Source organism: Plectropomus leopardus, chromosome 12, assembly GCF_008729295.1.
Source record: "Plectropomus leopardus isolate mb chromosome 12, YSFRI_Pleo_2.0, whole genome shotgun sequence".
NCBI lineage: Eukaryota > Metazoa > Chordata > Actinopteri > Perciformes > Serranidae > Plectropomus > Plectropomus leopardus.
This window is the reverse complement of record NC_056474.1, coordinates 23,400,425-23,428,057: the sequence shown is the minus strand read 5'-3', so window position 1 is coordinate 23,428,057 and position 27,633 is coordinate 23,400,425. Positions and strand designations below refer to the sequence as shown.

At 39.4% G+C, this 27,633-nt stretch overlaps 1 protein-coding gene across 1 annotated transcript in view; it reads left to right on the top strand.

Annotated features, from left to right (window-relative positions):
- Nucleotides 1–6,266: 6,266 nt before the first annotated feature.
- LOC121951098 (contactin-associated protein-like 5) overlaps nt 6,267–27,633 on the top strand; it is a 70,847-nt gene continuing 49,480 nt past the window's right edge. Inside the window, exons 1-8 of the mRNA XM_042497319.1 lie at nt 6,267–6,380; nt 10,692–10,839; nt 13,612–13,818; nt 19,676–19,851; nt 20,744–20,887; nt 22,299–22,566; nt 24,833–24,982; nt 25,238–25,409. Of these exons, the coding sequence (XP_042353253.1) occupies nt 6,324–6,380; nt 10,692–10,839; nt 13,612–13,818; nt 19,676–19,851; nt 20,744–20,887; nt 22,299–22,566; nt 24,833–24,982; nt 25,238–25,409 (1,322 nt within the window). The 5' untranslated portion in view covers nt 6,267–6,323. The remainder of the gene's footprint in view (nt 6,381–10,691; nt 10,840–13,611; nt 13,819–19,675; nt 19,852–20,743; nt 20,888–22,298; nt 22,567–24,832; nt 24,983–25,237; nt 25,410–27,633) is intronic.

Here is a 27,633-nt window from a genome sequence, read left to right as displayed (position 1 = left end):
CCGAACAAAACTGTTCACATGCACCTGAATTGCTGAAAGACACTGCAGGTAGTAACGCCGCCAGTAAGCACATAATATAAGGAGCTCAAGTGTGCTTATAGGATGGGTGATGGGGATGGGTCTCACAAACAACCGACCTTGAAGTTCGTGGAGTTCGGAGTTTGCCTCCAATGTTGATGTATATGTGTGTTTCTTCTACACCTTATCATGTGCCTCTTTTGCCCAAACCTAACCATCCGTGACTTTGGTGCCTAATCCCAAGCATTGTGGTGACAATGGTGAGGTGTGTGAAGTGACAGATGGGTTCAAGATGGAAGAGGGATTTTATCAAGGATCATTTCTGAGCTCCTTCCTTATTGCAATGGTGATGCTTGACATACAACATCAGACAGGAGTCTTCATGAAGTATGATTTTTGCAGATGACATTGTGATCTATAGTTACAAAAGGAAGCCGGTTGAGGAGAGCATGGAAAGATGGAGGTATGCACTGAAGAGAAAAGGGAATGGAAGTCAGTAGGAGTAAAACAGAATAGATGTGCATGAACGGGAGGGGCGACGGTGGAATGGTGAGAATGCGAGGATTAGGTGGCAAAAGTGGAGCAGTTTGATCAACTGATCAAAGTAACAGGGAATGAAGAAAAGAGATGAGAAAGAGAGTGCAGGCAGGGTGGAGTAGGTGGGGAACACTGTCAGGAGTGATTTCTGACAGAGGAGTACTAACAAAAGTGACAGGAAGGTTTACAGGATGATGAGACCTGCTATGCTGTATGGTTTAGAGGCAGAGGCACTGACAGAAAGACAGGAGGCAGTACTTTAGGTGGTTGAGTTGAAGTTCTAAAATTTTTATTGGGAGTGATGAGGACTGACAGGTTCAGGAGAGAGACAGCGCAGGTTGGAGAGTTTGGAGACAAAGTTAGAGGCAACATTCAGATGGTTTGGACATGTGCAAAGGAGAGATGCTGGGTATATCAAGAGAGGGATGATCAGAATGGAGCTGTAAGGTAAAAGGAAAACAGCAAGGCCAAAGAGGAAGTTGTTACATGTAATGAAGAAAGACACACGGGTGGTTGGCGTGACAGAGGAAGATGCAGAGGACAGGAAGAGATGATCTGCTGCTGAAAGAAGGAAGAGAAGAAGAGGTTAAGTCCGATGTACAAATATGCATGACAGACCAATAGGAACAGTTTGGACATGTTAACACAATAAAAGAATCAACTGAGGAGAATGTATTGCATGGTGGTCAAACAGTTTTGCAATAAAAAAAAGTTTGCTTAAAATGATTTGACAATTGCTTGACAGTTTCCCTTTTGCTAATTCAGCAAGCTTTTTGACATAAATCATACAGTGTCACCTCTCTGGCATACTGTATATGACATCATTGCTGTAATTGTTGAGATAAACTCAGATTTAATGCAGGCTTTACATAACATTGTGTGACTAAATCCACCAATAAAAAGCAACTAAAATGCTACTAAACTAAAATAGATAATTGACTTTATGTTGCTTCTTCTTGCTCTTCCCTGATTGGTGAAGCCATGGTTTAAAATTATTTGTAGGTCTTATTGGCTGGCAGAGTAGTGATATCACTCCGGACCGTCAATTACTGTAACCACATCTCTCATTGGCTGGTTAACATCAGTTTCTTGACAGACACTGGGTGCAAAAATAAACCAGCAAGATCTCTTTGATTTGAAGTGACAGCCGTGACAGGAAGTGTTCAGACCATCAGCCATCACTTCACTTCTGTTTTAATTATATCTGACAGAGTGGACACAGCAAATCTTTGTAACGCCTATGAAACTGTGAGCCATGCCCCTCTTATCCCTTTTCTCGTTTCTTCCCTTAGTGAAGTGCTTATTAGCTTTGCCATTTAGCTCTTTAAGGATCAGGTTCCACCAGTCCCCAATTCATTTTCACTGCAGCGCTTTCCTCCTGATCTGCCACTACACATTGTTCAGAGCCAAACTAAATACAGAGACTGTTTATTTTCCAGTCCCACTGCCCACACTTAATGTGGATAGAAACTTGTATTACTTCAGCGCATAAATAAGGAGCCCAGATAGATTTTACCAAAATCAAAATATCAAAGTAAATATCGACCTCAATAACATTTACCACAAGTACTTTTGAAACAAAACTGACCTTTTGACAAGAAGTACCTAACATGTATTGAACCGACTATTTTGCCTGTACATGTGAACCTGTCTCTCTTGATTTACATTTGTTTTATCTGTTGTTTTTTTTTTGTCATTTTGTCTTTATTGGACACGCTATAGAAGGTGAGCCTCAGGAATCTGTGGTAAAGGGCATTAACCTGAACCAGTAGTATTGCAGATTCATAGTATTTGTCTTGTTGGAATCTCTAAAATCTGTGTCTGTTAAGGTCGAGTTGTTGGAATGAAAGAAATGTCATTATTTACCAAAGTCTGTAAAAGTTTGCAGAGACGCCTGTGCAGACGTCCATGCTCTGCCCAGAGATTTGTGCCCTTGTGGACTGTATCCATCAAAATGTGATAATCCTGCAAGCAAGCGTGGCATTCCTCGGTATCCTCACAAAGTCAATCAATGTCAGATTCAGAAGGACAAATGCAAATGTTGTCCTGGTTATGCTATAATGGAGCAACTCTTTATTCTCACAGGAACAATTGGAGTTCATAAAAGTTTTCCCACTTTCTCCAAATCCTTGGAGAAGGCTGATGACCATATCTTCCTGAATATCTGGTGGCAGTTACTTTGAGAATGGTTCATTACGAGCCACCCTTTGCTTAAACTGTTCTCTTTATTCTCATCCTTAAAGAGATCACTGCTAAAAGATGGTCTTAGAAAGATGCAAATACTTTTGAAAATGGTTCAATATGATGAATGAGAACTGTAGAAAAGGACTGAAGCATTTGCTTTTGTTCAAGAGGTTGAAAACCTACAACTACCAGACCAATAAATGTTCCTGCTGGTGGGTGATGTGTTGTGAGTTTGGCTGTTTTGACACAGGAAACAAAATGGCGGCCAACTGGTAACAAGAACTTTCAAATACAGGTAAACTGTGAGATAAAACATTTTTCCAAAAACATTTTAGGTGGGAAAATAGTCAACACAGAAACAGAATCTTGGTTCATATTTGATTATCAGTGCCTAGTTTTACCATTTGATCTAATTTTCTTAAGCCTTCTTTTCACATTATAGGAAACCGTATGGCGCCCACTTCCTGTCAACAATTTCTCATATTACAGCTAAACAGTGCACTGAAATATGTCACTGAAGACACTTTAGGCGAGAAATATGCATAACAGTAACAGAGTCTTGTCTTTTATTTGATCAGCACTGCCTAATTTTACAGTCTGATCTGAGATTTGTCTGCGTTTGAGAGAGAAGGGTGACTCTCTCTTGTATACAGAAATTTGGAGCTACAATCTTGATGTTTTGCATCATCTGGAGGATTTGAGCTGGAAAATGTGGGTGCAGGGAGATCTGGGTGCTTGTAAGATGGAGAGAAGTTTACCACAATTAGCTTACACATACTACCCACATTGCTATGTTACAAACGTTTGGTGCCAGTCCTGACGCCATATGCAGCAAGATGTTATTTTGTTGGCTTTCATCAGACTGGGACTTCCATATGGTTGTTTGCTGCTGAACATGTCAGTGTCAGTCAACGAGTGTCAGCACCTCCAAGTTTTTATGCTATTGTTCTCTGCTGGTCAATGGCAGACTGCCCCCTTTTGTGAGTGAGTGGCAGCCCCGCATGATGATGTGAAATACTTGGGGATAAAGTAAGGTAAAATTGAGTGTGTGCTTAACAATCAGATTGACTGAGGAATTGTACTTAATTGTGAAGACAAAGCTGAGCTTGAAGGTGATTGTTTTGTGATTTGATCTATGTACAGTTCATACTCTGAAAACGTTTCTTCACCTCCTGGTGGTCCCTGCTTGTTGTACCCACATGACATGGGCTTCTTGGCCAACTGCTGGACCGCACAAACACAAAATATTTTACAACTCATTCATTTGTGATGGATTTGTGGGGCAAAGGGGCTTTCTAGGTCCACAATTCAGGCATCACATTGCCTTTAGCTCCTATACCAAAACTGAACAGCTCTGTGTTGTCCCCTGGAGGCTAGGGATGAATTCTGTTTGTTGCTTTGTTTCAAAATGTTAGCCTCCTGCTACTGCAACAAAAAGCAGATAATAGCATGGTAACATGAGGACAAGTGACATTTACACTGTTTGTGTGTTTGTTTGTTCTTTTAATGCTTTCCAAGAGTTTGACGGCTCTCAGCGTTTGTGTGTGTACAGTCTCTCCCCCTCTTGCTCTTGCTTTGTATCAATGATTATGTTTGTGCTGTGCTCTTTTTATTCGTGTGTGTTGTTGTGCGGGTGAGTGTTTGTGTGGGAGCTCAGTGGGACACCGGTCAGCAGCCTCCTCCTCCAGAATTGTCCATCTGGCGTTCGAGCTCTGAGGCATCGCTTTGGCCTGACAAAGCACTTACCAACAACAACACACACACACACACACACACACACACACACACACACACACACTTACACGCACACACAGGCTCCTTCTTTCTCTTGTAGCAGTTGTCCATATGTTTGAAAACATTAGTTAAGTCAACTTTAATGACTTAGCTAATCAGTAACACCACAGCCTTTATTGGAATAAGACACATTTTTCTAGCTTAATGTGCGACTCAGCAGCAATTCTATACAAAGGAAATGCTACTAGCTTATTGAAAAAAAACACCTTTTAAACACGTGCCAGCGTTTCTTTCAGTGAATCCTCTTTTATTTTTTTCAGCATATTGACCTAGAATACAACCAATCAATATGTTACAACACTGCTCTTTATTGGTGATACGTAATACGGGAAAAGATGCAGACCTGCAGGGGTACTGTAAAACTAATCAATGTTTGGCACCACATCCTCCTACTGATAATATTCTATATAGCAAAGGATCCAGACTTGCAAGCAAACTGTACAACTAATCAATAGATCATGCCACAGCCTCCTAGCAATGCTATATTTGGGAAAGGATGCTAATGGTCTGGCGATCTGTGCAATGAATCATTGCATGCCACCGCAACCTCCTATTGATGATGGTTTGTTTTGGAAATGTAATATACAAGAATGTATGGAGTAAACTTGTCTGTCACGAATTCAATCCAGTAAAACACATCTGCCATAAGGTCAAAGAAGAGGGAAGCGTGGGATCTCATGCAACAACATTGGAGAGAAGAAACTGTTTCATAAATATTGAAAAATACCACATACTTCTTCTGGAGCTGCCCTTTTTTTAACAAAGAAAAGGCAATCAATGCATAGGTTCTGTTGTGGCTGTCAAAGGGGATTCTGAGATGCAAGGGAGAAATCTAGACCCCATGACTGGACCAATTGAGAACCACAGCTTTATAAAATGGCAGCTAAAGTTATTGTTCTATTAAATTACCTAATTACTTTTTAAAAACGAGATTTATCTTTTTTCTTTCTTCTTTCGTATACATTTTCTGTGTGGGAAGCAAAGAAGGGGCTATATTGGATTCCATTATGCAACCATTTACTGTATAATGACAGTTAAGAATACAGCTTGGAAGTCACATATAATGGTGCATCTGTGGGCTGAAAAAGTTAGTAGAAAAAGTAAGAAAGGCTGTCATCCAGAGAGCCTGCTAAATAGCATTGCATTGTCTCATAAAAACCCCCACAAATGTCAAACCAGCATTAAAGGCTGTGGAAGCTGCAGGTTTGTAAATTGGAAAAATTGCTCACAATTGGCAGAGGCTTTCATTCTGATGAATGTCTTCTATTGATTTATGAAGACAAATGGACTCATGAAATTCCAACATGTACTGTGTCTGAAATGGAAATCAGGAAACAGTCTGTGTAATACACCGCAGCAGTCCCAGCGCATTACATCTTCTAAATTCAATTTTCGACATTAAAAAACTCCTGCAGTGTCCCGCAATGAAACCAATCATCTGTTCCAGCACAACAAGCAAAATACACAACACAGTGTTCAATTATGGTGCTGAAATTGGTTTTCACAAAATTGTGCTTTATCTAGGCTGTGTAACAACAAAATGTGTTGTTAGGTAAGACTTAAAGGTCAAGCAATTCATCCCTCGCACACATAAACCTCATAGACCGACATGTAATATATCAATCTGTGCTTTCATTTTCTCTCTCCCTGCAGGTGCTGGAGGTTGGTCTCCCCTCACCTCAGACAGGTATCAGTGGCTAGAGGTTGATTTGGGCGAGCGGACAAAGATCACCGCTGTTGCTACTCAGGGCCGCTACGGTAGCTCTGATTGGCTGACGTCGTACCTGCTGATGTTCAGCGACACTGGACACAACTGGAAACAGTACAGACAGGAAGACAGCATAGGGGTGAGTCCATAGATTGGTGTTTCCTCACTGACAACTTTATCTGGAGTGTATTTAACAAGTATGTAAACAATGTCAGATAAACATATACAGGAAAAAAATACTTTCTCTGTAGAACACATGCCTTATTCAAGTGACAAGGTATTTATAATTTCCCTGAAACACAATTGTAAAACTCAAATAAACTAACCAAATGCAAAAAAAAAAAAAAAAAAGTAAAAAATATGTCAGCACATATGTGTTTACATGTGTATATGAATTCACAGTAAACACAAAGTTTATGTTGTGCACTCCTGACTCTTTTGCTAACTATAGCTTTCAATCTCAAGCTAACAGAGAGAATATTATTCTTAATCAGAGCTTTAAAAGTCCAGATTTAGTGGGAGTATAAAAGTAGATTTTCTTTAGTGTTTAATCACCTGAAAATAAGAATTGTTTATTTTTATCTACATAGGGAGCGGGTCCTTGTCCACAGAGTCCAACATGATACACTGCTATGTCTCTAAAGTTGCCCAAAACAGACAAACCAAATAATGATTCAAGATATGGCTATTCATATTTTCCCATTGGCCACTGTGGTTAGCAGCTCCTCTGTGATGAGCAGCGTTGGAAAGAATGATTTCTTTTTCAACTTGAAACTGTTTTATTTAGTGTTTCTAGTGGTTTAAAATCACTGGATTTGTTTCTTTAGAAGAGAAAGAGACCTCTGTGGGTACTTTAGCTCCCATGTAAACTTCCCCAACTATAAGCATTGAATCATAACCAGGAGTTCATGCTTGGCACGTGAGAGGAGTTTCACCTCTTGCTGTCTGCAGTCCTCACCACTAGGTACCACTGAATCCTGCTTCTTTGAGTAAAATGACAGGCCAATCAACTATTTCTCAACAATTATGACTTGTAAATCAAGAATTTATACTTATTTTTATCTTATAACAAAGCATAAATTTATTATCCTTCTAACATGAATGTATTGCGTTTTAACTTGTCACATTGGCAGGAAGACATTTTAATTATCTATGATAAATGTTACTTTTGGAACAGGAAAATATATTAAGGGCCAAACAGAGGACAGTAATAGTGCATTCATTTCAAACAGAGTGAGACAGTACCACCTTCAGAACTGTTTCACAAGTGCACTAACTGTTGTGCAGATACTGTATCAGGTAATAGATATAAAATTGAAGTTCATTACAGCTCATTTCCCTGCACTTCCACAGTCATATTTACAGTGGATATGGTGTTTAGCATTGCTGGTCTGCAGGGATCAGTCCATCCTGAGGAGATAATCACAGTCATCACGAGCCTTTGACTTTCCATTAATAATGGATGGACCAACGAAAGAGCTCTGCTGACTGTGCGGACCTGTTGCCAAAACACTTAAGCTGCTGTTGATGGACACAGAGCGGGACAGAAAGGCAGCCAAGCCACTTTCCTGGCTGAGACCATGTGGTGCAGCCTGGAGCACGGCCAGATACTGAAATCAGTGAGGAAAAATTCCTCTGTATCAAAGTTGTGGTGCTTTTATGCACATGCAATCTCACCTGTTCTGTTTCTCAATAATATTTTTAATGATTTGTTGTTTTAAAATACAGTATGGAGTGAAGAATGATAATTAAGACAGGGGAACAGATGGGATGACCTTAAGTGGTGTCATGGTAGTGTTCATTGAAGACAAAAGATACTTGATACTTTTTATTACATGTGAAGCCACATTAGACACTCAAGAAATAGTTCAACATTGTGGACTGTTTGACCAATTTCATTTGTTTAATTTATACAAAAATGGAAGTATATAGACCAACATTTTGCCGTGTTAGGAATGTTATGTGCTGAACTTGTTCTTGTTTTTTCAGTCAAGATATAACATGTTAATATGTGGGCTTTAGCAGTGCTGGTAGTCAGATTTTGTTACCTTTGGAAAAAATTAGATGGTACTTGCAATGTCATTCTTATGGTCACTACCTAAAGTTCATGACCATAGGTGAGGGTTGGGACATAGATGGAACGGTAAAGTGAGAGCTTGGCCTCCCGGCTGAGCTCCTTTTTCACCATGACGGTGCGGTGCAAACACCTGCATTGCTGATGATACTGCACCAAACTTTCTGTAAACCCATGCTTAATTTATCCTCACCTCCACATACTTGATCTTCTTTGCTTGGGTCAAGAACTCTTTCCCAGCCCAGAGGGAGCAATCTACTGTTTTCCAGCAGACAGTCACAGCCTCAGACAGTCACAGCCTCAGACATGAAGGAATGGACTGTCATCCTGTCTGCTTCATACTCGACTGCTGCATGTTGGAGGTCATGGTCTACTGAAGTCAACAGAACCACATCATCTGCATAAAGCAGATCTAAGATTATGAGACACTGGCTGCACTTTTACAACTTGTCCACAAATATCACTATCTTCATGGATATACATACAAAAATCATGCATGGAATACTGTTCAGAATTGCAGGCCTACATCATGTACTTATGACTTTAAACTGTAATGTCAGAAACAGCTGGTCTCTGTTGAGCTGATTAATGTAGAAATCAGTCAGATGAACAGCAGAGGCAGTGAGGCGTCACCTCACACATCCTGGTGAACACAGAATTCTTCTTCAGTATTTTCCTGTCACACAATTGTTGGACTTGTATCTGTCCTACTGTGGTGATGGTACATGCTTCAGTATGCAGCCACAGGAATAGAAAGTAGTTTCGTTCATGTAGAAAGCAAACACAGTGAAAATTCCTGCAAGACAGAGAGCCGTTTAAAATACATTTTCCTGCATGCTCTCAGTGAGCCCTAAACAACAAACATGTAAAGACATGGTTTATCAACACACAGTGAGCATGGACATAATCTCAGCAGTGAAGATTGTCTCTGAGAAAGCAGACAATGACTTCTCACATCTTAAAACATGTTATTCTGACACTCTACATAAACTGAGCACAATCCAAGTCAAAGCATTTCCCAACTTCTGTGCGTTAGTCAGTAGAGTTTACAGAGACTCTCAGTGGAGAAAGTTGATGGCAGAGCTGTCGGATCTACCACGACACATTCTTTACCGTTCCTCTGCTTTCAGCTCGGAAAGCCAAAGAACATGGGAACATTCCTTTTTCTTATTTTTCCTGCTATTTCCCTCTTTTTCTAACTCTTCTTCAATTGAACAACCTGCAGGCAACATGCAATGCTACCTTACCAATGCTTCTTAAGTGCATATTCATTATGTATTAAAATGCTTGGGAAGGCATTTAACGGTGTGAACACAGGACATAGCACTTCATTTTCTCCGCTTGAAAAGACTTCTTCCCATGAGTTTAATCGACAAGATACACATATGTGGTATTATCACACACCAAACAAATATTGGTTGCTTTTGGGTGTGTGTTACTTGTGTATCCAGCAGTGATGCTTGCACGCAAGCACACAATGTACTACTATAAGACTAATATAAATTACATAATACAGTGTCTCTCTTCATCAAATGAAACCTCCACTCTGTCATAATTACAGAGGAATTAATAAGTTAATTATGTGTCTAAGCTTTTATACGGCAGTGGGAGAGACAGTTGACCTGCATGTCAACTTCAAGGGAGGAACATAATTAGGATGGATTGCCAGATGGGAAAGATTGCAAGAGTAATTCAGCAGACATTTAGAATTCACTCAGGTGATCAGTTCACACTTAACATTCCAGATTTTGCAGAAAATGTTCATATGAAATCAGAAGAATTTCATATGAAAATGAAGTACTTTGAATATATGTTACTTTGAAAATGTTGGCAAGACAAAGTATTTGCGCACTGTAAGTGCATCAATACAGCTATAAGGTGGTAACATGCAAAGATGTTCCAGGAATTCACCTGAAAAGAGGCATGTCTTTTAATTTGTACAGTGAATGTCTGACACAGAGCTTTTATTTTGGAGTGCGGTTTCTGTTTATTCTTGCAAGCCAAAAATGACATCATCACACACTTGACATTAAGTGCAAAGGCTCTGCAAGTTGTCAGTTATGGTATCAAAGCTGCCCCATATCAGATAAGCAGTTTTGATTGGCCTTAAGTAGACCTGGTTAGTTTGAAATCAGTCTGAACAGAGGGGGGATCGGAGGCATTTGCCTGAGAAAATTAAAATTAAATTAAATATGAGCTCGCAGATTCATGGAAACGGAATGGAAACAGACTTTAAAAACTGATTCATGACCTATGTGAAGCAAGTGACTTTAATGATCACTGAGGAGACAACAACCGACGTGTGGAGTGAAAAAGAGACTGTAAGCATATATGAAAAAACTTCGTCTTTTGAGTTAAGTGTGTTTGTATTGTTAGTCTTTTCCAGGCAACAGTAATGCAGACAGCGTGGTTCAGTACAAACTCCAGCAGCCAGTGATCGCTCGCTTCCTCCGCCTCATTCCTCTAGACTGGAACCCCAGCGGAAGGATCGGACTCCGGCTGGAGACCTACGGATGTCCTTACAGTAAGTCTTTTCTTTTCCACTGGCCTAACTGGAATCTCAAGGGTTTTTAGGGAGACAGGAGATGCCGGCTCACACCTAACCTGCACATGAATATGTTAAGTGTATTTTTACAAAATTGTACAACTTCATAATTCATCATTTTTCCAAGAATGACAAAAAGGCTGCTCATACAAAAAAATGCCTTTTAATGTTGAAGGCAGGCCTTTTTTTATAATTGTTTGTGTGTGTGTGTGTGTGTGTGTGTGTAGGAACTTTTTCCTTAGTGTAACAAACTTCTAATTGGATTCCAGATTGTTTTCACCCCTGCTCTGTGTATAATAATGATGTGCCGTATCATCTGAATATTTATAATAATTTATTGGTCCTCATGGTTTCTCATTTTTACAGTTTTCACACTATATCGCCTTATTATTTTTACACTGTTTCACATCACTTATCACAACTTTCCTCATGTTTACAGTTCATACACCGAGAGACATGAAGGCTTTATGACAGCCGTTATCTACCCCTACACATTTTAATTTCCACAGCTATTTTTATCATTGACAATCGTCACGTTTCACACTCTCCTCCTCAAACCTGGAAAATGGATTGCCATAACAGTTTTAATGGTTCTGTTTCCATTTCATTGAAATGCTTAGGTGCAAACTCTGGCATTAACACAGTGAAAATTAAACCAACATCACACTGGGATTTGAGGACTTGATTAAGCTTCAGTTTTTCATGTTTCACAGCAGATCATTCGTCCCACTGTTACTCCCATTGCATCCATCTATTCATATCACAGTGTTTATTACTTAATATATAAAAAATACAGCTGACAGTTTAATATGCTGGCAGTAGATTAAAGCTCTTTTTATGCAGAGTGCCTCACAAATTTATTTTTAAAAAATACAAAAAACATCAGCTGTGATATGTACTTTCCCAAGTATTATCTCAATAATAGTTTTGCAATTTGACACAGCTAGATGATGCTATATGTTTGGGAGAAACTAACAATAGATCTATAGTCGTAAAATCAAGAGTCTGTGACCCTGTCTCCTTCAAAATGGCTTTTTTATTACATTGTGATGGCAAACTATGAACGGATATTGTAAAGCAAGACCAGCTATTCTGTTAGAAAACAAATAAATTACTACACCAATGAATATTTTATTGATGATTTAACTTTTTGTGACTTGCCAGATACATTTATTAATAATATTTCTTCATCAGTAAATAGTAATTTGACTGGCATTATGTTAGCCAAGTAAGATCATCCTGATGAGGTGAGCTCAACATTCTGTTTTGCTCTCTGTATCAGTCTGGACTCACTGCCGTCCCAAACACTTTCAGTGAACGGGAATACTAGTGTAATTATAAGCCAAACAACAGTGAACATGAAATTGCAAATTAGCGAGGCTAAAAATTTCTCCCATGTGAAGCAGCCTTTGGTCGAATGTCCTTGAAAAAAACTCAGGGTGAAACATCTCACAGTTATAAACCTTTAGTGAGTTACTCCTCTTTATCCTCTCCCAGAACATAAAGTTGCATGTATGTATTTTCATCTATGCTTCAAGATAGTTAGCCATTTGCTTTTATGACTTTTTAGTTGTGTAAAAACTCTCTCAGCCACAACTTTGCATCACCATAGTTTAGCTCAGTGGTTCCTAACTGGTGGTGTGTGGTCCAAAAGTGGGTCGCTGGTCCATTTTGAATGGGCGGTATGTGACTTGTGAATGTGTCATGTCTGTGAAAAACACAAACTTGAATGTCTGACACAGAGCTTTTATTTTGAAGTGCGATTTCTGTTTATCCTTGCAATATGTTTTATTCTTTTCTAAAACAACGTGGTGTTCACATTTTGTGAGATAAAATTGAATATGTGGTAATTTATCTAGTGTGTGGACCTTGAACTACTGACTTAGGTGAAATCTGGACCCCGTGGCTGGACCAGTTGGGTACCACAGGTTTAACTCAAATCAATAAAGGTACTTTATGAATAGTTTTTCTTTTTTTGTTTAAGCACCCATCATTATTTACAGTTTAGGCATCGATTAACCCCCGAACTCATGCCTGTTTATCAAATTATATATTACAAAATTTTTTCTATGAAAAAAATCCCCTCATGCTTTGAAATGGAACATGAGTTCACAATGTAACTCAACACCTTTGCTTCATTTAGCATGTGCAAATTTATAAATATGCAAATTAGCCTCGTCCCTCAGTCGCTCGCTGGCATCTTAAGTGTACCTGATCACCATCCACTCTGCTCATCAAACACACAAACCTCCACTTGTACATGGTAATACATAACATAAGCCTTTGGCTTGAATATGTTATCAAACAGCTCATAATGTGTTGCTAATCTCAGATGAACCTTGTCCCCAGCTTTGACAAGTTGAAGTCAAAGTGAGACTTAGATTGCAAATATGTGGCCTAGCTTCTCCTTTGATACTGCTTGTTTCATCATAGCGTTATGGGACTGGTTTCTGGTTTGGTTTGGTTTGCAACTTAACAAACTCTGTAAGCCGGAGTCTGTGTTTTTGAGATTTTCATTGGTACACTAGTAAACTAGTACACTACTATTGGTACACAAGTACTAAACTACATGGCTGAAATGTTCAGCCATGTAGTTTAGTACTTTCTCTACTTCTGATATATTTTCAGCCCATAAAAAACACCACACGAACACATTAACAAGGTTAAAAACAGTTTTTTACTGAAGGTGGTCTCTAAGGTATTAGTTTAAAACCATAAAGACCTGACTCTTGTCTCTTTTTTGTCTTTCAGCCTCTGATGTCGTGAGTTTTGATGGCGGCAGCAGCAGTCTGGTGTACAGGTTGAGTCCAGGGCCAAGGCGGATGTCCAGAGAGGCTGTCTCTCTGAAGTTTAAAACCCTGAGGAATTTTGGGACACTGCTGCACTCAGAGGGACAAGGAGGACATGGCCTCAGTCTGGAGTTAGAGAGAGGAAAGCTACTGCTGCTGCTCAGACAAGGTACAGTGGACAATATGTTGACATCTACTGACAGATACTGACATCCTTTCAGAGATATAGGGCTGACTCAAAATAATGTCAGTGAAACAACATTTGGCTGTTGAATACCAGTATTCGACTATTCATTCCTTTTTTCATAAAGAACTTGAACAGGCTTTGGCAAGCATTCAATGTCAAAGTGATGCTCACGTAACATAGTAAACAAGCCAACTTAGCCCTCTGAGCTAATGTGTGCTAACTACACTGACAAAAAATCTGACACATTTTTGCTGACTCTGAAATCCAGAGGCTGTGTTATATTAAGTTGGTGTGAGCTTTAAATTCACCACTTTTAAGGAGAAGGCAGAAGATAACGTTGTCTTGGAGCCCCAGGCAGCAGCTGTATCATATTAGTACAGAACATCTGTATAAAGTGCAGGACAATATAAACCCCTCTGGGATCAGTTTAGATTGGTTGTGGTTGGCCGAGATTTATGACACGCATGCTGCGGCCTGATTGGTTTAAATATTGGCTCATACTCTGCTGCTGCTTCTCTGTCTTGTTGCAGAGATGATGGATGGTTACCGTTCACTGTAGCATGTGTTCGGGGTGCACTGTGCAAGACTTGTGCAAGATGCATGGCTTACAGTTTGTGCAGTAGGAGGTCTGTATGTGTGTGTGTGTGTGTGTGTGTGTGTGTGTGTATGTGTCTGTGTGTGTATGTCTGTGTTAACAGAGTTAAACCAGTGGTTGTCAGGCTGCCATGCTGAATCATCACCATGTGATGAGGAGCCCCATCTGGCTGCTTAAATACTGTCTCCATCCATCTATCCATCCATCCACCTATCCATCCATCCATCCATCCATCTGCCCACCTCTGTCACCCTCTCTTGGACTTTACATTCCCAAACACTCTCTCCTCCATCCTCTGGCCTTTTTCTTTATCTTTCCTTCCTTTCTTCCTCTCTGCCATCAGTTTTTTCCACACATTTCTCATTCCCACATCCTTATCTTTCTGCCATCCATCCATCCTTCATCCCTCTCTCAGTCTTTCCATCAGAGTAAAAGAGGACAAACAGAGTCTTGTAAAGACTGGGCAATCTTAAAGACCATAAACAGACTGTTCCAGCTTAAAGAAAGTCTGTTTCTTACAGGAAGGCAGTTCCACCGTTAAGACTGTGTCATCTGTGTTCGAAGTCTGTGTCACCATAAAGGGAGACTCAGTGGGAGGAAATTTAATGAAATGACAGAAGAGAGAGTGAGAGGAGTTCTGCTTCAGCTGTGACAGACTGACAGTGAAAACAAAAAGCAGGCGTTCTCCCTTTATTTGTCCCCTTACAACTCTTTTCTGTTCTATTTTTTTGTCTCCACAGATCTCCCATTCCTTTATTTTTTCCATACCACAAGAAGCCATTTGCTTTCTTCAGCTGTACACGCTTCATCTGTCTCATCGTGTTTTTTATTTTCTCCTCACAGTTTGGTTCACTACTGCAGCTCTCAACCCTTTTTTTTTTTTTACCATTTTATCTTAGTTGGATGCACTTCATCATTCTGTCTGTCATTATTTTTGTCTCTGCATTTCTTCCCCTCTATTTCGTCTTTATCCTTTCTCCCTCTCTTTCTCTCTAAATTGGCTTTTTAGGTTGCATATTGTGTAATTTAGGTCATCTTGCTCTGTGCATTGACCCTGAGCTTATGCACGGTCTGCTCTGCTCTAGTAACACTAACACCTTTAGATCTGACCCTGTGGAGCAGATGGAGTTCACTTCATGAGGCAACACTGAGTAACAGCCTGTCACAGACACAACAACTCTGTTCTCGATAATAGCAAAACAAAACACTAATAGTTAGGAAACTTGAAATAATGAGTTTTTCTTGTTGTCTTTCATGTTAAAGTTTAAGATGACTGAGTTTAAGTTGAATTTGGCTGACAGGTGCACAACAGTTTTACACATGAATATCTAAAATACCTAAAATCAACAAAAAGTACAATTAAATATGCTTATGCTGCATGTATTTTCATTTTCTTGCAGCAGCATAACTAAATATTAAAGAATTTTGTAAACGGTTTATTTTATTTTATTTTTTCTTCTATTTTGATGTGAAAATGTAAAATAAAACAGTTATTACAAAATTTCCGCAATTTCTTTTAGTGGTAAAACATAATTATTAATGCACAATAAATGAACAATATGATACTTTTTGCAGCACCCTTGCCTTGTCTTCAAGGTACACCCACTTAAGGAAGCACTGTTTCATTTCCCATCATATTTTGCACTTTTCTGTAGTTTGTGAGTTTGATTTCATTTTTGTATTTGTCCACCGACTCTTTGAAAGTGGGCTGCTTTGTTTAGAGACCATCTGGGTTTCAAAATAAAAGTCTCAGATTTTTTTTTCTCTCTCAGTGAAAAAGTCTTTGTTTTGGTGATCTTCATTTAGTGATATTTTCAGATTCCAGTTCAGGAATCAATTTACAGAAGCCTCTTACAGCAGACTTTTCACTCCACTCAGTCTGCTAGTTGTTGCTCAGACAGCTGGAATAAACATGGATTACAAGATTTATACGCAAAACCATTCCCTTCTACTTTACATTCATCAAACTGTCAGTGTGGTGTATTGTATCTTTGTTGGCTCATAACTCAGTGCAGCCCTTTGCTGATACTGAAGTTATTTTGATAAACAAACATGCAGAGGGTTGGTGGGTCCTGCTCCAGTGCACAATGTCAGCTGTAAACTGTTGCTTGGATTAATCAAGCACATATTCAGAGTCTAAATGGTTTATGAAGAAAAAATAGAGCAACTTATAAAATAATAGTTGTAAAACAAAGTTTGTCAGTCTTGCTCATCAGCCATTACCAGTGGCTGGTACAAAGTGAATGCTGGGAGACCTGTCTACTCCAAGAAAGAAAGACAGAAGCCTTATGTAAAAGACATGGGCAAAATACCTTCAACTTTCAGCTTATATTATGACAAACTAACAAGTTATCTCAATCCATTTTACCAATCTAACTAAACGGTAAGGATTCTCTTCTGTCCTTCAAGTTTCTTGACAACTGTCCATGCGGTCAAAAACCCGGAAATTAGTTATTATCTTTGCCTTTCTGGTTCCCTGTCTTAGAATCAAAGGGTTTTTGGTTAGATACCTGAAATAATTACTCTATTTAACACAAGCTTAAGAAATTGCACACTTTGTTCTGCAACATCAAATACGCCCATAAATAATAAATTTGTAAATTTTGAAACTTCAACCTTTCTTAAAAAAATTAGTTGCTAACAAGTGGCCAAACGAGACTACAAAACGTCATCACATCAAACATGGGTTTGCAGCCTTGCTGTGGTGGCAACAATGAAGTCATATGACCGTGATGTAGTTCATTTGTAGCTAACTTTAGCTTTTCACTTTTGATGATTGCAGTTTTACTTCAAATATATTAAAGTGGTTGTTGCTGAACAAAACATAAGTGACAAAAAGTCCTGCTTTCCATAGAGCTTATTTTCCATTGTCTTTCTGTGAAGGGAACCAGGGCAATGCCAACCTCTGTGCTGGCCTACAGTTTAATATCATTCCTACATCACTCTATTGCTCAGGACCCATGAAAGCTCTGTGTTTTCAGTGCAGACTCTTGAGATCTAAGGGATATATTTAGTGGTGTGTTACTACAACCAGAAGGACACACTGTGTAGAGTATTGAGAGGGGACCCCTATATACTGTTACACTGCCAAATGGCATGCTGGGGACAGCTTGTCCTCTTTTGCTTGCTATTGTACATTCAACAGCAGACGAAGAGAGAGAGACAGGAGATGTTACATTGTAGCAAATTCAAACATCTCAGCATTAGAGAAGTAACTTTTGAAATGAATGCTTTTGTCCATGGAAATAATTGGGTCTTGACTTCATTGAGGCCATAAAATATTTTTGTGATCATTGCTGAGGGACTCAGTTGTTTCCTGGAACGTGTAGTTCTCAAGGCCGGAAGCCTGATGTCAGTGTGAAGTTGTTTTGATGAGCCATTCTCGAGAAAGCTGCAAGCAGCAATACCGAAGGGCAAGCAATTGTCTTCGTAACAGGCATGTTTTGAACGGGCACTGAACTAATATGTACAAACATTAGAAAGATGAGGCTTGACACAATCTTAATGACCTATCAGTGTGCTGAAATATTTGCTCTCCCAAAGTGTGTTTACAGTTTGAAAATTATGTTTGGATCTGATTACAGTGACAGCGGCTCCTGATAAGGGCTGTCGTTGTCTTCCTGTGTAATCAGATTTAGAGTCACAGTGAACAGCTGTAATGAAATTGCAGACAGAATGTGATACAGAGTTACTTGGCAAGGAAAAAGTTTGGGAAGTGTTCAGCATAAGCTGCAAGAATGAAGCAAACACATCCAGTCTGTCCCTCCTGCATATGAATAAAAAATGTTGCCATCATTAGCAGTTTTTTTAATTCATTATTTGTCTAGAAATGTTGCTAAGTGTGCTCACTCACCCTCAGCAGCTTCACACATCTAGATTTATAACTGCAGCCTGATTTTCTGGGTTTTCGTAGATCTCTGAATACTTAGGAAATGTACTGTGCACATTCATGCACTCAAGATAAAAAATGATTTTTGAGGCCCTATGACCTTTCTTCTGTGCAACCATCACACTGAGATTTTCATATCTGCTGACCAGTTGCTTATTAATATTTCCTGTGCACATTTATGCTCCCATCAGGATGCAAACCATTGATTTCATTGAACATTCTTGCTCAAGGTTTTACACATACACAGAGGGCAGCATTAGTTTTCAGGAGTTTTCCCAAATGGTCAAAAAAATAAAACTACTGACTGCTGTGTCATGAAGCTACATGTGTAATCCATTGGTGTCAGTTCTTAAAAAATTTAATTAATAACTTTTTCTCCCTGGTGACCTTGATACTGCCAAAAAAAATCTGCTGCAGAGGAAAGAACAGAGACAGCTACAAAGAAAAGGAAAAGGGGTGTCTGCATATTAGAATCAATTCATTTTCTATTTGTTTGCCCTCTGATCTCTCCTATTGATTTCCGCTTTCTCTTTCCAGTCATTCAGCCAGTAATCAAATCATCCAGTTTAACAAAACCCTCAATCATAAGATCCTCTCCCTCTCTTTTCTCCGCCTCCAACAACATCAGATTTGTTTTAAAGTCTTGCCATCCTTCCTCACATATTGATTTCACTGTCTCTTCCCACTCATCCAAGCTATAACTCATCACAATAAATGTTTTGACAGGACGGACGTCCCATGTTTCATGAGGTCCACATCCTAACTGTCTCTCTCTAGATGAAGTTGTTTTTTTCATCCAAGCTGCAGACAAATAAACCCGCTCACCAAATGGGCTGAAATATCAAAAATACATTTGTCCATCATCTTCCAAACTCTTTCTTTGTTGTTGGAATTGTCGCTCCCTAAAGAATAACTCATACATTTTTAATGGCTGACTGTCTTCAGCTCTCGCTACAGTTCAGTCTTTCAGCAGAAACACAAAGTTTCTCTCCCAGCACTTTAGGGGATGCAGAAATGGATCCACTTATTTGGACCTGCTGCTGCTCATCTATCATTAATGATGTCTCACTATGTTTCCACTGCAGTTTTTCAAATTCTGCATTATCATATATTGGGATTTGGTTCTCAAATTCTACTATGCAGACACTCTATAGTCCCTTGTGAGATGAGACTGGCTGACCTTGATTTGTTCCTCTCTGTGGGATACTGGGAAAATTAAAAAATTCATCACAACTGAGAAGCTTTTCTTGGCCTTGTGTTTAATTTTCTTTGCACTGGGTCAGAAAATGGAATACAGTTTATACACTGAAATCAGAAAATTACTCTCATCACTTTCTTCACCTCTTCTCTTCCAGGTAGGATTTCATCCTCAGAACCCCAACACCTTGCCTCACTCGGCAGCCTGTTAGATGATCAGCATTGGCACCATTTAGCAGTGGAGCGACGGGGCTCTCACCTCAACCTCACTGTGGACAAACACACAGAGAGGGTTCAAATCCCTGCAGAGTTCAGCCATTGGGACATTGAGAAGGTGGGAAAAACACAAAAAACCTACATCCCACACTTGTCATGCAATGAGAAAACTACACAACCACTGAATGTTTACAATTGCGTCAGGCCAGAGGAAATGTAGATATTGCATATTTATGATTATGCGTCCTCATCTGCGATAGTTGTGGTCCTAGGCATTATGTTTTTGTGTTGTCTGTCTGTCAGTCTGCCCATCTGTCCCATTCTTGTGAACTGGATATTTTCTGAACACTTTGAGGGAATTTCTTCAAATTTGGCACAAACATCCACATGGACTCAACAGTGAACTGATTGGATTATGGTGGTCATAGGAAATAGGTCAATGTCAGTAAGACCTCCTCAGTCTCATTCCTGCAATGCAATGTCTATTATCTATCTATCATATATCAAACTGAGGACATTTATTTAAATTTGGCACAAAGACTCAAGAACTGATTAGAATTTGGTCAAAGGTCAAACATCAAGGTCACTGTGACCTCTTTCTTTTGGTCATAACTCAAGAATTCATACTCTAAAATTTCACACAAATAGGATATAATGATGAGGTGATGACTACTATTTCCAAAAGGTCAAAAGTCAGCCTAACTTTGACATCATTATTTTCTAAAAAAAAACTCTTTTCTGGCCATCATTTTGTAACAGAAGGGGAGATATTTGGTCAGATACTGAACTGGTGACACTAATTTTGGGTATTCATCTTGACACTGTGCTGATTTTTTATATTTTCTGTGCAGCGCTGGGGAAGATGCATGTGAAGCATCCATGTTTTCACAGACATGGACGAAAACTGTAAGCACAACTTGACTGGTGTTCACAGGCACACAGTCACAAAGCAGTAATTCTGGTTTAATGTGCATGCAAACCACTGCATGTATCTTTTTGTCTTCATACAGCTGAGTGTAGGGGGACTCCACAGCCAGGGCTCTCAGAAACAAGTTGTCTCCAAGAAGAACTTTCATGGCTGCCTTGAAAACCTGCTGTACAATGGCCTCAACCTGATAGAATTAGCTCAACGCAAGGATCACCAAGTTACTGTAGTGGTAAGTTATTTTTGATTAAAACACAACCACGTGCTCTTAGGTGGGCAGGACTCTTTTTATCTGAGAGGGAACAGCAGAATCACTGGAGAGGCAAACAGAAATCAAAAAAACTTTCTCCAAAATGTGGATAGAATATTCTGCTTGGTGTTTTTCGTGACTTTTATGTGACTAATAACGAATAATTCAACACAGTGCATCCACGACCAAAGACCAGCATGTTCATCTTGTTTCAAGCAGTGGGGTTGTTTTCTTCACTTGGGTTTTTTTTCTTGGTTTGTGAATTTATTCTTTTTGAGTGTGATAGATTCTCTTGTCCCCACTGGGATTCAATCTTCGTGGTGAAATATTGGCTTTACCTCTGTGGCATGTCATTTGCTGGTTATACTGGACGCTGCTGAAACAATCTGCTGACTGGTTAATGAAGCCAATACAAAAGGACTGTAGACAGTGGTTAGACCCTCACTAATGCCTCCTCATCTTGGCCATTAGGACCTTCAGACGTTTCTATATTCACAATGAGTGGAGCAAGCTCATCGGGGAGAGGCTGTGAAGCGTTTCTACGGGGAGTAAAAAATGCTCTCTCATTACATTAAAGGCCCAAGCAGCAGAAAAAAAGAACATGAATTCTTGCTAAAGAGGTTCAGAGATTTCACATGCATGGCTAAAGATATAATAGAGGCAATTTAATGTTGGTGCGGAGGCTCTTACAGTACTAACCACAAAGTTATGATCCAATTTAACACAGAGACTAAATGGTGCATCATATGGCTCTATGAGGGGGCATTAACACAAAGAAAATCAGAGTGAAGGAGGACTGGTGTATCAGTGCTGTTGTCCTTAAGCTTATGTGGATTTCTAAGTTATTTTTTTTTACTTTCTGTTGTGCAAAAGTACAGCCCACTCCCAACATGAATCATTGTACATCACTCTAACTGCACCACAATGGGCTTTAGATGTCATCTGTGTTTCCAAAGCATTATAAAGATAGCAGGCTGATATTCCCAGCAGAGAGCTGGGACTCTCATATATTACTTCTGCAGGCTTAGCAAAGAACCTGGTGTCATCACCACTACTCAAAACAATGGACTGTAACAGAGATGTCAAGATATTTTAGTGCTGGCTTACTGTATGCTTTCCTTCTTTCATTCTAATTTGTTATCTCTTTTACCTCCATGCGAGGTGACTTTGGTATTTTCAGTTTGTTTTCCTAATCTTATACTAAGCCTTGCTGTTATCATTATGGTAATATCGGTGTCCTCTTAAGGAGACTTGCTGATGAGATCATTGTGACAGAGGTCACATCGACACGCCCTCTGCAACTGATTAATATTCATGTTTTATGTTGTTTTATCTCTTTAGTAATCATTTTTCTGTCCCACCTCCTCTCTCTCCACTCTATCGCTCTCAGGGCAATGTGACCTTTTCTTGTGCTGAGTCAGTTTCTGTCGCCTTGACATTCCCCGGCCCCGGGAGCTTCCTCCAGTTGCCGGGGGCGACAGTGTCCTCCTCGGGGGGCTTGTCTGTGGGGTTCCAGTTTAGGACATGGAACAAGGCGGGGCTTCTGCTAACCTTTGACCTGCCTCAGGATGGGGGCGTGGTCTGGTTGTACCTGAGTGAGGCCCGACTCCGGTTGCAGATCCATAAAACTGGGAGGTCGCTGCTGGAGCTCAGCGCAGGTAATCCTACATCCTCTGATTCACTTCTAACCAAAACAGTGCAGTAAGTGGTGACTACACTGAGTAATAACTGTGTCATTCCATATTTAAGTGAGATAAGTTAGCCCTTACACTTAATCCCAAGCTTTTTAAATAAACAAGAAATCAAGGGGATAAAAAGAATAGAATAACCATCAGATTTGAGTGGCAAGTAACAATTTGCAGTGGATTTGCTAGTCATCGGGATGTAACGATATATAGAATGTCATGATATGGCGATAACTAAATGTATTGATGTCGTTATCGGAGTGTGACAAAGTCTACCTTGATATTACAAGAATATTTCCATGGGTTCTACTGTCTCTCCCTAAATTTTTGAAAATCAAGAGAGGTCATCATTTACACTTGCCTTCTTGCCTATGGAAAGTACAATCCCTTTCAGAGGCTTTTTAATCTAGCCTTACATTGCAATGTCTCATTGAGAACTTAGTAAAATAAAAAAAGTTAAAAGTCATAATGACAAATCTGACAAGAATTGTCTTTTTAAAATATTTTTCCATTTTTTCCATCTTGAAAAAAAATGTTGTTGGTTATCCACCAGCTGTCAGAATTTGCAGGTTATTGTATGTTTTTTTGTTAAATTGTAATACTTGTCCAAATCCCTGATTGTTGATTTTTCTTTTTTTAAACTTAATGGCAACTTAATGGCCCTGATAGTAGTTTGAACAGCAGAGGATGCAATCATACACATCAGGAAACAGCCTACCATCATCCTTGGCGTACAAGCAAAGCACTCACAACTGGTTTCTTTTCAGAGACAGATTCAGAGTCAGACCCAGCGAGAAAACGGCAAATGTACACACGAAAGAGTTATTATTTAATAAAATCAAGTCATCAATTTTCTTTGGTTTTTAATATCATGCTAAATATCACACCATTGACTTTTTCTTGTGGTTTTATAGTGCTCTGTTTTTGGTATCCTTACATACTTTGATGCATATGTTAGAGCAGATAAACACACTTTTGAAGCCATTCCCTTCACTTTCCCCCTTGGTCAAGGCAATAAAACAAATACAACCCTTTAAATGGTTTAAATGCCAAGTATGCAATGCAAGGGAAAGAGTTTAGCAGTCAGTTCGAACCATTTCTCCAATAAATTGGGGCCAAGGTTTAAACCAACAAGGACACATGAGCACTCTCTCTTTCAAACTATTTGTCACAAGCAGGCTCAGTGAATGTGACAAGGAGGTAGTCCACATAAGAGATTAAATAAAAAATGATTAACTAAGATTAATTCAAATAAACAATGGCGTGTGTAGATAAGGAAAGTCGGTAATGAAATCTATGCATGGATGTGTGTCAGGTGTGCTGTGGAGGTGTTGAAAGTGCAAAACCAAAAGGCAAAAATGCAGGTTGGATGTCTGCTGGAGGAAAGAAGGGAAATGAATTACTACCTTGCCCAGCTTTTATAGCCTGCAAGGCCCAGGTGAGCGTAATCAAGGTAACCGCCCTCCCATGTCAGCCAGCTGCCTGATGAGGTTGACTAGGATAGTTGCTGAGACAGTGGGAGGGGTGCCATGCCCAGGCTCAGTGAGCTTGACAAGAGGGAGATCACACAAGATTCAAGTAATTTGAACAAAAGTCCAATGTTTACTTCATGATCTCCCATATTAGCCTTATTGCCAAAAGCTGTGGTCACACATCCACATCACTGTGGCAGAACACTGTGCAGCTGATGGCACTGGAAGATGACTGGGGTGTGTTCTTGAGCAAAGTATTGTCAGTAAGAAAAATAGAGGAGATAATGAGATATTGATTTATTTCCTCGACTCCTACCAACATCCAGATTCACAAGGCAAGCACAGTCTTTCTGGCACTGTTGCAGATCAATCACACATAGGATGCAGGAAAAAGTAGACGCCTGTGTGGTCTGCTTTCACCTGCCCCCAATGTTTTCTTGTAGTCCATTTGTACCAAGAATCTTTATTCTTTTTTCCAAATCATTTTTAGTTTTGACTGATACTATTCTCCAAATTACTGTTTCAGTGTGAGAAAGACATGATTTCCAAGATGTTTCCAAATCCGGATTTTAGTGCACATGTGGCAGGTTGTGGTGTGAAACGATATCTAATAACGCTATGTGAGTGTCCATGGCTTCAGCCTTGGAAAAATATCTCATACTGGCAACATCTGCGGCAGGTCTACACGGCTCAGTATGCAGCCATGAACACATGGGGGGAAAAAACTAATTTTCAGTTGTGTGTTTTAATGAATATTTGGTTCCCAGGTTCTGCTCTGAATGATGGTCAGTGGCATTCAGTGGAGCTGAACTCCAGACGAGGTCGTGTGAGCATTACAGTGGATAAAGAGGAAGGAGGCAGCACTCACGAAAGTCCCTCGTTTCTTGTCACCATAGAAGGTCACCTCTTCTTTGGTGGTAAGAGTGGACCATGTTAACTGCATCTCTTTAAGTAATTAAACACTGTCCAGCATCATACACCCATGGGGAACTTGACTAAAAGCAGTTGAACTTAATTGTGCATGTCAGTTTACATATTTCTCAGACCCGAGTGATAATGGTCATATATGTCCCCTATTCTATGTGGCATGATAGTATCATATAAATACTGTTTCGATTAGATGATGACTATTATGTGATCTCAGACTGATGTTCCCTTTGTCTTCTCTTCAGGTTGTCCATCTGAAGATGACAGGCAAGAGTGCAGAAACCCCTTTAATGTCTTCCAGGGCTGCATGCGTCTCTTGTCTCTGGACAACCAAATTGTGGACCTGATCCTGGTGCAGCAAAAGCAGCTGGGAATCTACAGCAATCTGCAGATTGACATGTGTGGAATCATTGACAGGTCAGTTTAAGAAAATGTTCACTGACATTTGCTGAGACACATTTTTGTTGCTTTTCTATTATTTGAGATGTAACCTTCCCCTAATATTCTGCACAGCCCACAGAGCTTCATGACACGAGCATTTGAATTCTTGCAGAGTTAAAGCACCATCATGGTTCTAAGGCTTACTTTGACACACAAATTGTGATGCTTACCTATTGCAAACCTTAATAACAGTGGCGTATGGAGAGTCAAAGTCCAACATGAAGGATTCTATTCAATTAAGCTGTGTTGAACCATTCAATTTAATAGTAGTGATGATGCCACAAAGCTTCCACTATGATGTATTTTTTATTGGATTTTGCTGTGCCACTTTCTGATCAGACAAGGCACCGATAATGTGCCTTTTTTTTTTTGTTTGGTTTTACATAATTTCTACACCCCGTAATCAATAAACACCTATCAGGAGTTGGATTCAAACCCAAGGGGACTTGTGTGCAACGCATTAAAACCACTCTGCCATCCTGATGAATGCAGCCTTTTTGTGTTGATGGCACATGAATGTGAAGATAAGATTGCCACGTTGTTACCTGCACAACATGTCAGTCAAGAGTATCCAAGCACAGACTAATTTGCCTGTGGATTTGAACAAAGACAATCAGAGACAAAAGACCTGCTGTTATCCACACAACTGTTGTCGGAGGTGCCTTACTACAGCATTTTGATTTAATTTACATCTTAAGATCAACATTTGAAACCCCTCAGAATCCTGGCGCATTCAGATTTTTTTTTTAATGGCAAAAAAATCATCAATATTATGATCAAACCCCCTGTCATTATCTGCCCAACACCACTTTAGCATCTTATTTTAACCACTCAGCCATCCTGGTGGGATTAGCAGGTATTTATAAAGGCTGCAAATCAGTCACCTGAAATGAACTTATATTGATAGGAATCATGACAGTATTTATATACTCAAGCACAATGTTCAGTTACCAGTGGTTTGAAACCATGAGGGCTTTGCCCATTGGATCTTAAGTCCAACGCCTTAACCACTCAGCCATCCTGGTGCCCTTTGGTGTTTTGATTTAACTCCTAAACACTGAAACCAATCAGTTACATGGATTTCAGAGTGTGAAAGGTCAAAGGTAAACTTCTCAAGGATGATAAGCTCTGGATGTTTGTCTGAACAGTGTTGATCTCAGATGTCCATACATGCTTACTTCAGTAGGTTTCACATGTGTTCTAACAAACACGCACTGTGCTTTCAGAGAGACATTAAAACCAACAAGGACACTTTTCCACTTTTGTCAAATCCAATAACTTCAAACTCTTTCAACAGAAAACACCCTAAACTAACAACATAATACATCATTCTTTGAAAGTTGTAATGGAGCGACACACTCAAGCAGAGTATATTTGACACGATGACAGGAACTATTATTTCTTCTTCAAAAACTCTGGAAAGGTCTATTATTCTTAATGGCATATCTGTAACTTTTCACAATACAAACCTCACACCAAGAATGGGATTTGAACCCATGAGATTTTATGTCCTTTGGAACTACAATGCAATGCCTCAACAACTTTGCCACCCTGGTGACATTAGTGGCTACTTCTAAAGGCAGAAAACCAACTTGCTCCCATCTCACACTATAGTTACTGATTTCTTAAAAGCTGCATAAAAAAAAAAAAACATATTGAGGAATTCAGAAACTCCACAAGGAAGTTTTTATTGCATTGATCCTGCTAAATGAACATGTCCGATTACTGGGAATAGGAGGTGAACCAGGGGAAGCTTTTACCCATTGGATTTGAAGTCCAATGCTTTTATCAATGCTATCCTGTTGACTTAAGCTACTAATTTTTAACAGCAAATAAGCAACAATTTGACATTGATCAGGAGCATTGAAACAGTATGAGGTATCTTAACAGAGCATATGGATTATTTAGTAGGAGTAGTAATATTTTATTCAGTCATCATACATAATACAATAAGCACAAACAGTATCGTCAGTATAAACAAAAACAACAGTCTGTGTATTATGTAGTGACTGAACAGTAATATTATAGTAATATAAGAAATACTTTAACTACTAGGAGTTACTAGGAGTTAATATTTGTCACTTCGACAACTGCAATGCTTGATGGCAGGTCTACAACTTTTATCAATGTATTTACGGATACCAGAAGTGGGAACCCATAGAAACAGGATGTGTGCATTTTTTCTGAGTCACTCAGCTAT